Source organism: Sciurus carolinensis, chromosome 3, assembly GCF_902686445.1.
Source record: "Sciurus carolinensis chromosome 3, mSciCar1.2, whole genome shotgun sequence".
Lineage (NCBI taxonomy): Eukaryota > Metazoa > Chordata > Mammalia > Rodentia > Sciuridae > Sciurus > Sciurus carolinensis.
The window spans coordinates 164,165,931-164,179,121 of record NC_062215.1 but is presented as its reverse complement, the minus strand read 5'-3'; the positions used below and the strand labels follow the sequence as shown (position 1 = coordinate 164,179,121).

The window sequence follows — 13,191 nt, the reverse complement described above, 5'->3', positions numbered from 1 at the left end:
ATCAGTTGTCCTGAGTGTCCTTGAATTTGTGATCATCCTGCCTCAGCTTCCCAAGTTGCTGGGATTATAGGCATGTGCCACTGTACTCAGCTTTAATTTGATCTCTTAATATTTTTTCAATAAGTGAATAAACTGAGGTGTAGGAAAACTTGTTCTGAGGCTGTAGGTTGTGATGGGTGATATTAGATACTAGACCACAATATTTTCTTCATTTCAAGGATTTCTGTTTGTTTGTTTTTTTTTTTTGAGAATCTCTGTTTCTTTGTTGAAATGATCTTTTGCTTCCTGCAGGTGCTCTTTCAGCTTATTGGTATTATTTATTGCCTGCATTTGTTCTCTTATCCCATCCTTTGCTTCACGAATCATCTTAATCATGTATAATCTGAAGTCCTTTTCTGACATTTCTTCTAACATACTGTCATTGGATTCTATTAATATAGAATCTCGATTTGTTTGGATCATTTTCTTCCCTTGTTTTTTCATGTTGTTCATGTATCTTCCCCTCTAGCAGTGCAGATCTGGAGTATTGCAGATTTCCCCCTATAGGCTTATAGTGGCCCTATAGGTTTCCAAAATCCTTTCTTTAAGGGGAGATCAATATTAGCAGTGCCCAATTCAGAAACTGTGCAATGCTAAACCAGATAGCCCCTATGAGGACAATAACAAAATTGTCATAATAAACAGAATGAGTTAAAATATTATCTTCAATAAAACAAACAGATTTGCAATAAGGTCTGCAGTTTCTAATGGAGGACAAAGAGGATGCAGAGGGATGTAGAATGTGGCTGTTAATGGGATAAGAAAAAATTATACATAAGTTCTAGATAATAGAAAGGGCGAGAGTGTAATCAAAAGAAATTGGATGTTAGCATTCAAAAGAGGGAGAAAGAGACTCTGAGGGAACAGGTAAACAAAAGGAAAAGAGAACAAGAAAAGTAAAGAAATAAAAACTTAAATTTTTTCTATAAGGAGAAAAAAGAAAATCTACAGAATAACAGTCATATAGTAATGAAATCTCCCAGTGTTCAGTAGCCTGATGCATGAGAGGTACCTGACAGTGAGCTTCAAGCCTCCAGCAGACGTCTCAGGATGGTATTTGCCCCACCTAAATATCGGAGCTCCAGCTTCCAGGATTATCCAAGATGGCCGCTCTGGCTTCGAAATGTGTTGGCAAATGGAGAGCTGCAGCTCAGGGTGTGGCCGTGTTCAGCTGGAGGTCCTGGAGGCGAGATGCGGTTGGTCAGGCAGGGGTCCTGGAGGTCTGGTGTGTTTGGTGTGGTTGTGGGATCCTGGAGGCCGGGTGCAATCTATTGGTCTAGGGTCCTGGTGATAGGGTGCAGTCAGTTGGTCTGGGGGTCCTGGCAGCAGGGAGCAGTCAGTCGATGTGAGGGCCCCAGAGGCAGGGAGCGATTGGTCGGGCTGAGGGATCCTGGAGACGGGGCTTAGTCAGTCTGGCCAGGGGTCCTACAGGGCCTGGCTGTTGTCTCAAAATGGCGGCAGCCACGTGTAATCAAACCTGCAGGTGCTGTGACAGAGAACTTCCAGGAAACAGCAGGCAGCTGGTGCTCCACTGGTGGTCGGCGATCAGTTTGCTGACTGTTGTTGGACGATCGGGAGGTAAACCTCATGGGTTGGGTGATGGATAGGTATAAGGCAGGCAGGCGATGGACCGGCCAGAAGCAGGCAAATGGTGGATGACAGGTGCCTGACAGTGAGCAATCTGCACTCAAAAAGGCGTCGATATGCTGGCAGACTGCAGGTGATCACAGCAGACAAATGGGGTAAACACCAGGGAATCGATAAGCAGCAAAAACTGCCTCACCAAGAAACAGATATCCTCTGCTTGAAACCGGAGTTACCAAGGGACAAGGAAAGCAGCCTCCCTCTAGTCCGCCATCTTGGATGCCCCCTAGACCACAATATTTTCTATCCTCCTAAGTAATGAGCCTAATAAGATCTCTCCTGAGGTCTTTTTTCTGTTGCACCTTTGTTTCCTGTGTATTTGTAAAACTATTTTCCAAAAATTAAGGGTTTTATTTTAACAAAAATTCACATGAATATCTTTTATTGGAAAAAACTAGTAAGAAATTTAGTTGTTGATTCTGTAGTACAGCTAATTTTTTTTTAGGTTTATGGAACATATGTAAGACAGTTGCTAAGCACTGGTTGAGAAGGCATGATCATAGAATGTGAAACAAAGGGGTGATGGTTTAAAATGTAAAAAGTGAAGGTATATAATATATATGCATGTATAGTATATATGGTGTGTTCTATATATTCTATATGATGACCTATCATATTTTGTCTTTTTATTGGAAGTTAAAGTGATAAAGACATCTTATTTGTATAAAATGATTAAGATGAAGTAAGCAATTGGATACTGTATATTTAGGTATATTCAGCCTTGTGTGATATCTCTCAAGTGCTTTATGACTGCAGTGGTAACTAAGTGATTTATACTTGAGAGAAATCATGACTTATTCTGCTCATTAGAAGAATTTTAAAGAAGTTGGTTTTTAAAAGAATACATAATTTTGTTTTGCAAATGGTTTATTAAATACACAAATTTCTTCTCAAAATAGTAGAATGAGCATATTTATTGCAGATAGCAACATTTGGGAGAAGTGCAAAGCTACCCTCAAATATAATTTGAAAATTTCCAGATTGGTGTAAAAACTAATACTGAGCAAAAACTAAAGTCATAAGGCACATGGAGAACACAGAATAGAGTCAGATTGAGAACTGAACTTCAAAACCAGCATGAGAATGGAAATTAAGTGTGACTCCACTCAGAAGATAAGAAGCTGGGTATCTAGAACAGCTCTCTGAACTAGTAAACCAGGGTAAAACATTCTGTATAACTTCCTATCATTGGACCTTTAATTTGCTGCTTACTGACACTCTATGAGTAGAGAGCAAAGATTCAAAAATGGAACTTACAATGAATAGCTTCTGCTTCAGTGTTACCTGTCTAGGGGCAAAAAGTAAGCATTCATAACATAAAGTCCTGTGTGCAGAAGACCAGGCAGAGGCAGCTACCAAGCATTTGGCAAAATGATATGATAATGGAATATAGCAGAGTTGAGGAAATGATCAATGTAAATAAAATTAGGATAATTAAGTTGGACTTCTGTCCTCTATGTGTTCACAGTTTTACAAGGGGAAAAAAAAAATGATGAATAAAGGCAAGGAAATTGTCAGAGAAATAATGGCTAAAAATAATGAAAGTTCTCACATTGAAAAAACTCCACAAATGTCAAATAACAAATGTTCTTTTAAAGAAAAATCATTGTAGAAGGTGATGGGTAAATAAAAATTTAAAAGAAAATATGGCCTTTATGGAAGAGAAAGTCAGATTGACTTTAGCAATAGAAATAGAAGACAAGATAGTAACAGATTCATAGCATTTAAAATTCTATACCCAGGTAAATTATAATTTAAGAAAATAGACAAAGAATGCTGTTTTTAGATATGCAAAGACAAAAGAACTTATTTAATAAGAAGGAAACTAAATGGAGTAGAAAATAAAAATCAGTGAGCCAGGAAATTTAAAAAACATGTTTAAAAAAGTTAAGTACTTTTATCATGTATTCTTTTGTATGATTAATAAGTGCATGTGGCATAAAGTTCAAAAGACATAGAGTATATACAGTGAAAAACACTTCTTTCTAACTCTTAGTTTTCATTTTTTCTTTTCCAGAAGCAACCACTATTAGTAATAATTTTTGGGGGTTATTCTATGTACATTAATACATTTTGATAGTGTTTCTAAAATGGGGATTGGTAGGATTAAAAGTAAAGAATGAATAAAATATTAGACAAAGAGAAGAAATACAAGCGTGAGGAAGAGTACAGAGAAATTAAAACATTTTAAGTTCCTTTTCTTATTTAAGAAGAAGTTGCAGTTAAGTTAAATAGATGGAGTATTAGGGACTGGTTTCATCTTCTCTCCCGAAACAGCTAAGAACTTAAGACATTGGTCATCAGACAGTGGACAGTGATTTCCTGAGAGCTGCAGAACAAGTGAAATGAATCTTATTACTGGCCCCAGCTTACTTCCTATAGATTCCCAACTCACAGCACTGGGTGAGGGAAATAGGCAGGACCCTGTGTTCTTCCTGCATTGAGGGAACAAACCTGGGAGTCCAGGGAGACCAACTGGTTACACAGTAGAGTACCAGAGGGGACAGAGCTTTACAAAGAATTACAGAGATCTGTAGAGGATCTTCCTTGAGTATTAAGTTGAATGCTGAGCAGTACCTTATTTGGGAATGGGGATATATAAGATCAGGGAAAGAACCACTCAAAAAGATGTAAGGAAATAATACTTGAAGTTCACAATAAGCTTGGCATAACTTTTGTTTCTAAGAGCAGCAGTTTGAAAACCAAGAAAGGTCTTGAGTTGTTAGTGAGGAAAACCCATCACTAGACTAATTTTTGGTCTGGTCCCACAAAGTAAACCTTAAAAGCAAGATCCTCATAGACTCTTCCCAGAAAGTTAACCACATCCCAGAACAGAGTTCAAGAATGTAGAAATCTGAAATATTCAGCATTTAACAAGATAAAATCTATACTATCTGCCACATCTGCCATCTAAGAAAACATTACTAGACATTCAAGCAGGAAAATATAAACTGTGAGGAGGAGAAAGGTCAGTCAATAAATACTGATTGAGAAATGACAGGTTGATAGAATTAGTAAACAAAGATATTAGGAGATATCTGTATATTCTGCATGTTGGAAGAAAGAACAAACACATTGAGTAGAGACATAGAAGTTTTGTTTTGTTTTTTGTTTTGTTTTTTTTTGTACCAGGGATTTAACTCGGGCACTTAACCATAGAACTTCATCCCCAGCCCTTTTTTATATTGTATTTAGTGACAGGGTCTCACTGAGTTGCTTAGAGCCTCAAATAAATTGCTGAGACTGGCTTTGAACTCATGATCCTTCTGCCTTAGCCTCTAAGCTGCTTGGATTATGAGTGTTTGCCACATTGCCTGGCAGAAGATAATCTTTTTTAAAACTTAAAATTTTGGAGATCAAAACTATAATGCTATTTGGAGAACATACCAGGATTAATAGCAGGTTAAATAGTGCAAAAGAAAAGATTAATGAATTTAAACAATAACAATAGAAACTATCTACTTTGATACAAAGAGGGAAAAAAAAGACTAAAATATTAACAGCTACAGTGAGCTGAGGAGCAGCTTCAAGTGGCCAAATTATGTGTCTTACATTAGAGTTCCCAAGGAGGAGAGAAAAGGTGAGAAAAAAATTTTTCAAGAAAGAATCTAAAAGGTTTTCAAGTTTGTACAATGAATCGAAATGCATTCTGCTGTCATGTATAACTAATTAGAATAAATTTTTAAAAGGATTTTCAAGTTTAATGAATACTATAAAATTACAGGTGGAAGAAGCCTCAAAAATCATACTAAAAGCTACATACAGCATGTACAATATAATTGATGCTTAAAGTCTGTGATAAAGAAAAAAATTTTAGGGCTGGGGAGATAGCTCAGTTGGTAGAGTGCTTGCCTTGTAAGCCCAAGGCCCTGGGTTTGATCCCCAGCACTGCAAAAAAAAAAAAAAAAAAAAAAAAAGTGTTGCTGCCTGCGGCAACAATCCCATGGATATTTGTTACCGTCTGCAGCAACAATAGCGCAGGTATTTATCGGAGGTTGACTGGAAATAAACTACTTTTCCTATATTCACTAATTTATAGAGGAAGAGAGACTTTGAGAGAAAGATAGGCTTTGCTTATAGAGGAAGTTTTAGAGAATGACAGGCTTCTACACTTATTAGAGATCTATTTCTTCTTAACGTTCTGCTGCTTCTTCTTAGAGATAGGTCCCACATCCTGTGAACTAGGTGCTATCTATCAGTGACCTAGAGGTGTGTTCTCAGTTCGCTCTACGATCTGCCTTCTGCCGCTGCCTGCTGCTTACTGCTTGCCGCTTCTCTCTGCTAGCTGCTTCTTCTCTCTGCTAGCTGCTGCTTCTAGCTGCTTCTGCTGCCTTTTTTTTTGCCTTCTGCCTACTGCCCGCTTATATTCTCTCCAGGAGGTGGAGGGCAGGGCCACGCCAGTTGAGATCAGGCGAGGAGCCAGCTGCCCTATCACGGCAAAGGTTAAAACGAGCAGGGAGGAGCAGGAGCACTCGGGAACACCTGTGCACACGTTGTGTGCGTGGACTTAATTGAGTACGGCCAATAATAAATCACGGAGGTTGTGCTTATATTAATCAACCTCCTCAGTGCAGGCCATATAGGCCATCTCGTAGAGTGCCTGCCTCTCATGCTGGAGGCCTGGGTTCGAGTCCCCAGCACTCTGGGTTTGTGGAAATTACCAACAAATGAAACCAACCTCCTCACTGCTGATGTGAGCAAAACAACCTCCGGCTGGCTGCCAGGTGCCATTCCAGCGCAACCTACATGGCACAGCCCCCAACAAAAAAGAAAAAAGAAAAAAATTTTAAAGATGCTAGAAGAAAAAATATATTAAGTATAGAAACAAAAATAAGGATAGCATTAGATTTCTCATTGGAAGCAATACAATATCTTTAATTACTTAAGAGGAAAATCAGCCTAGAAGTTTTTACCCAGCTGAGGGAGTCAGTATTTTAAGATGGCCCCTTGACCTCTGTGAAATTGCTCCTGTGATTATGTTATATGAGGTGTTAATGTTAGCAGAGGCTGGGTGAAGACCATTTCTAGTACTATTTTGCAACTTTTTTGCAAATCTAAAACTGTTCGAAAATCAAAACTGAATGGAATGCCTAATAGTAGTAGAAAGGCTGAACTGTTGATACATGCAGAAACATAGATGAGTTTCAATAGTTGGAGTGAAAGAAGCTCTACTAAAACGTACATATCATATGATTCCATTTATATGAAATTCTAGAAAATGTCACATAATCTAGTGTCAGAAAACAGATCACTAGTTGTCTGCTTATAGAGGAAAGGTTGTAAGCAAAGAAAAGTGAGAGGGATATGAAGGGGCACCAGCATATTTTGGGGTATAATGGTTATGTTCATTATCTGATGGTCTTATGGTGGTGTATATTGTGTGTGTGTATATACGTACATATATATATATGTCCAAACTATTCAAATTCTCCACTTTGGATGTGTGCAACTTTTTGTATGTCTTTTACATTTCAATAAAGTTGTCTTTGTTTTTAATAAATAATATGAATTTTAGGATGTCCATTTAAAATTTCCTGAAAGAATATATTACTTCCCAACTAACAGGGAACAAAATAGTCAAACTTTCTAAAAGGCAAGAAAGGAGAGATAAGGGAGTATTATATAGAACATGTGGAATAAATACATAATAAAATTCAAGATATAAGCCCAAATCACTAATGTTGTTACTGATTTATAAAATTTTTACATTAAAAATTGTACGTTAGCTGGGCGCAGTGGCACACACCTGTAATCCCAGCAGCTTGGGAGGCTGAGACAGGAGTATTGCAAGTTCAAAGCCAGCCTCAGCAAAAACAAGGCACTAAGCAATTCAATGAGACCCTGTCTTTAAATAAAATATAAAATAGGGATGGGGATATGACTCAGTGGTTGAGTGTCCCTGAATTGAATGCCCTAATACCTGCCCCCCCAAAAAATTGTAGGTTATTTTATATAAATATACTAGATATTCTACTTAAAGAGAAAGATGCACTGGATTTCAAAGAAAGGAAAAAAACTGTATGTTTTGTAAAAGAAAACCAGCTACAATATAAAAATTCAGAAAGTTTGAAAGCTAAAGATGGAAACAGGTGTATATCATGCACTGTCCAAACTGTAATATTTGGGGTGAAACTAATAGCTGATGGTAACTTTTAGGGTACAGGAATGAGGTTGTGATTGGTAAGAAACACTTGAGGGGTTTTAACATTAAAGGTTATTGTACATGTGTTGGCTTTATAAAAGTTTTAAGTTACACATTTGATATAGGACTGGGAATGTGGCTCACTGGTCAAGTGCCCCTGAGTTCAATCCCCAGTACCTCCCCCACAAAAAAAAAACAAGAAATGGTACCTAATGCATGGCCTAGCCAGACAATAAGTAATTTTGGAGCAACTGGTTTTCCTTATGGGAAGGTAAATCACGGAACTGGGTATGGTGGTGCACAACTTCAGTCCCAGCTGTTTGTGAGGCAGAGGCAGAATGATGGCAAGTCAGCTTCCACAACTAAGAAAAAACCCTGTCTCAAAAATATAAAAAATGGAAAAGACTGGGAATCTGGCTCAGTGGTAGAGCACTTGCCTACCGTATGAGAGACTCTTAATCCCCAATACCACAAAATGAAAAAAAAAAAAAAAAGAAAAGGAAATTGTATTCTTTTCTTACAGCATGACAGGAAAATAAATTTACAAGTGAACTAAAGACCTAAAGAGAGAGGAAAGCAAAATTTAAACCTTTTAGAGAAAATACTGGTAAATATTTCTATGAGCTTATGGTATTGGAGGATTTCTTTTAAAAGACACAAAAATCAAAGCCATAAAAGAAAAAGTAAGTTTTACTACCTAAAAATTTTAAACTTAGATATATAATCGACAAGTAAACATAATAGGCAAAGGATTATTATACAGAATACATAAAGAACTACAAATCATTAAGAACCCAGTATAAAACTAAGTATGTAGAATAGTAGTTCAGAGAAAAGTAAACAATTGGGCTGGGGTTGTGGCTCAGTGGTAGAGTGCTTGCTTGGCATGTGTGAGGCACTGAGTTCGATTCTCAGTACCACACACAAATAAATGAATAAAATAAAAGTCCATCAACAACCAAAAAATTTTAAAAAGAAAAGTAAACAATTGTAAAAATATGTTCACTGTTAGTAGTAATCCGGAAAGTGCAAAATAAGATTAACATTAAGTTTAAATGTCACTATTCTGATAAAAATTAAAACCGATAATAAGCAGTGGAGATGTGAGAAAATGGAAATTCATTATTGGTAGGAGTATAAATTGGTATTGGCTTTTTGGAAACACTGTATCTAGGACAATTAAAAATATCTTGAATATTTCCACTTCTGAGCATATAAACTAGAAGTCTTTCTCAAGGAGACTGAGTAAAAAATGTTGTGTTGGTACCAGACAGAACTATACCTTGCAGCGGCAAGAGACTGGGCTTTACCACTCATTGCTCCACAAATGCGTGGAGTCAGATTGGCAGGAAGATAGGTTTTATTCAAAGTCAGCTTTGAAAGAAGATAGAAACTTTTTTATTTTAAATTTCCATATTCTGAAGATTCAAGAGCCAGAAAAGCTTTTATAAGAGGCAACAAAGTGGGACAAAAGGCATGTGCAGATTTAATTATCCTGTGCTAGACAGGCCATGGCAGGGATCAGTTCCTATTCTCAGCTTCTTGTCATCTCTCAGGCCAGGAGGGGCAACCCTTCAGTCTTTACTCTCAGTATGAGGAAATTCAGGATGCAGAAAAACAAGTTTAGAGGGGCCCTTAATTTGCCTGATTCAGTGTTGCTATTTGTACTAGTGGAAAAAGTTGACTGCCTAAATCTGTCCAGATAAACTAATGTGTGCTATCTCTAAAGCAGATAAAAGTGAATAATAAAGTACAATTATGAAGTTTTTCTCAAGCCATTAACTTGGATTATTTTGCTTATAGGTTAAAATATACAGTATTATAAACCTCTTTAGATTTCTGTCAACAGACTTACTAATTCACATTTGTGAATTCCCCCCCACCAAGTGACTATTATTACCATTATTTCCCTAAGTTTAAGATTTCTTCCCTTAGATATTGACTTCTCTGGAATCTACTGTAGTAGGGGAGTAATATTCAAAATTTTATTTTGCTTCTTCATTATTATTATTATTTTTTAATAGGACTAATGTTTCAAGCCAGACTCCCTCTGCCAAAAGAAGTTTGGGATTTCTTCCTCAGCCAGCTCCTCTTTCTGTTAAAAAACTGAGATGTAACCAGGATTACACTGGCTGGAACAAACCAAGAGTTCCCCTTTCCTCTCACCAACAGCAACAACTGCAGGGGTGGGTAAATTCTTTTACTTTTTTTATTAATAAAATAATTCGACTGAATTGTGCTTTGTCTGTTAGGTAAAAATATAATGAAAGGAGTCACATTAATTATAGCTCTAAAATATTTATAAATTAGATCACTTCTTAAAGATTTCATACACTATAAGAAATGTAGAGTCCATTTTCTCATCTCCAGATGATTTTTTGAACTTCAAAGTATATATAATTTTCATTTTAAAAGAGAATGAAGGTTTTCCAAGGTCATACACTGCCTCTTACTACTGATGTACTTTCAACATTGTTTTTTATGTATTCTCCCCAGTGCCTTTATGATTATATTTTTGTTAGACAAAAAATGAGATCATAATATAACTGTAATAATAATAGTAGCTGCCATACATAAATTTATATGCCAGATTCTGTGTGCTAAGGGTTTAGTTGTTTTTCTTAAACCCTTGCAACAGCTATGTCAGATAGATATATATTAAAAATCTGTTTTTGTAAGTTAAATAAGGCTTAGGAAAGTTAATTAACTTGCTTAAAGTGATACAATCAGTAGGACAGCAGTGTTAAATTCTTAAGCATTCTGCCATGTTATTTGTACTCTTAACTTTTCACTGCACAATAGTTATGGACATCCTTATGTATTAATACAGAACTTAAATCCATGTTAGTGTGCATTTAAGTTTCCCTGTTTTCCTAATATAATCCAGGATAGAATGAATATTCTTATACATACATAGGTGTTTTATGGAACTTCATGAAACTTTTTATAGGATAAATTGTTGAAATTGTTAAGACTAAGGAAAACTGTTTTGTTTATTTTTGTATGGGGATTGAACCCTGGGGTGCTTTACCACTAAACTATATCTACCCAGCCCTTTTAAATTTTTTATTAAAGACAAGAGTCTTTATAAGTTGCTTAGGGCCTTGCTAAGTTGAGCATTGAAGCATACCCTTAACTTAGCAAGACCCTATCTCAAAATAAAAAGGGCTGAGGATGTAACTCAGTGGTAGGGCACCCCTGGGTTCAATTCTCAGTAAAAAAAAAAAAAAAAAAAGTGTTCAGGACCAAGGATTTCTGTTTTTAAAAAAATAGGAGTAGAAAATTGCCAGGTCTACAAGATAATGGAGGCTACCCAATTTTAGACTTCCTTACCAAAATCTATTTAAAAAACAAACAAAACATGAAATCAATGAGGAGTGCAAAGAAAACCACATATAATACATGCTTCAGCATTACCAGAAGACAATACTGTCATCTTTAAAATACCTCCTAAGTAGAGATGCAAGCCAAATTCCTGCAGTGTTCCTGTTTGCTGCTGCCTAAGCATGTAGATATTGAAAGTTAGGGACAAGAGACTAAAGCACTTACTGAAGCATGAAGAAGGAACATATATGAGGGAAAGGTTTATGAAACATTGAAGAAAGCAATCTCAGAAAGGGAAAATTAAATATTAACTACGAACATACTGAATTTAGGTTTTGGTATTGGTAGTTTTAGCACTAGTTATTGGGAAAGGCTTGAATGTAAGTAGTACCAGAAGTACCAACCTCGAAGAACCATTGCTTATAGAATCAGCCAAATCTAGAGACTTACTTTGGAAACAAAAGAAAAAAATGAGAAGAATATTAAGAATTGTGCCAAAATGAAAGAGAAACAACACATGCCCTTTTTCTTCCCCTCTCACTACTACCACCACCACCACCCCCACCACCACCACCACCACCATTGTCTATTAACAAAACTGCAGTTTACTAAACTAACAGAAGAGAGTGTGCTTCAATTAGTAAACTAAATAGGAATATAAGAAAGAAGACCATTTCCATACAAAACACCTGTAAGAAAAAAAAAAGAAAACAGGAAATGTGAATCAACATTTCAGCTACCTTGGCACAGTAATGCACAGCTGTAATCTCAGCAACTCAGGAGACTAAGGTAGGATCATGACTTCTGTTCCAGGCCAGCCTCAGCAACTAAGCAAGTCCCTGTTTCATAATGAATGAATAAAAAGGGGTTAAGGGATGTAACTCTGTGGTTAAGTGCCCCCAGGTTCAATCCTTTCAATCCTTAGTACCAAAAAGGAAAAAAAAAAAAAAAAAAAAAAAAATTCAGCTGATAAATAATTCTACTCCCAAAGCCAATCCTTGAAAACTGATAGTTTATGGAAAATAAAGTGAAATAGAATTAAATATCCTCAAGCAAGTATTTGAAAATATGAAAGTACCATGAAGAATCAAAATGGGGAAGCAGGAAGAAATGAAATGAAAGTTGCTTGGACTCAGAAAAGATAGAATAACAAAGACAACATCATGAAGTCTAAAGTAAAGGTGCCTAGGGAAAAGCAAAATCAGTGAAAATTTAATCATTGGTTTTGAAGGAAAGCAGAAAACCGTGAGAGAGAAATGAGATGTAAAAAAGGTCTTAAGAGAACATGATTGAACTGGAAAATGGGAAAAGGTGTCATATTACATGTAAGTAGAGTCCCTAAAGAAGAAAGTCAAAATGTTGAAAGAGAACTAGTATGGAAGACTCATTATTCAAGAAAATATCCCAGGGCTGGGGAGATAGCTCAGTCGGTAGAGTGCTTGCCTTGCAAGCAGAAGGCCCTGGGTTCGATCCCCAGAACCGCAAAAAAAAAGAAAGAAAAGAAAAGAAAATATCCCAGGAATAAAAATCTTGAATTATTATGTTAATATTAAGTAGGTACCTGGAAAGTTAACCTAAAATAATCAACATATCTCAGTATTTAAGTATTGAACTTTAAAGACAAGGGGAAAAAAAACTCAGTGCCTTGATCAAATAGATAAAATAATGTATAAGGGCAAGAGAAATAGGCTGGACATCAGACTTCTCAAAATCACCATACAAAGCAAGATTACAGTGAATATCATTTTTAAGAAACTTAATGCAAAAAAAGGATGAAAAGAGATTTAGTGCCAAGCTCTCAGAAATTCAGACTAGAGAGAAGTTTTGAAGTGGAACTCAGAATACTGTACAAGTTTACTCTTGCTAAGAACTCTACAGAGTATGAATTCTACCCATTCAAGGTGTGACTGGGGAAACACTGATAAAGGATTAATTGTAAGCATTTCCTAGTTTGGTAATAGAGCTAGGACAAAAAGTCATGGAAATACACAGGAATGATATGTGAGCATCATGTGTTCACATGAGGTAATAAGATTGCAACA

At 36.3% G+C, this 13,191-nt stretch overlaps 1 protein-coding gene across 1 annotated transcript in view; it reads left to right on the top strand.

The window, feature by feature from the left end:
* The window catches only part of Usp37 (ubiquitin specific peptidase 37), an 87,460-nt gene that overhangs the window by 31,026 nt on the left and 43,243 nt on the right, over window positions 1-13,191 (top strand). Inside the window, 1 exon segment of the mRNA XM_047543065.1 lies at window positions 9,850-10,011. Coding sequence (XP_047399021.1) covers window positions 9,850-10,011 — 162 coding nt within the window.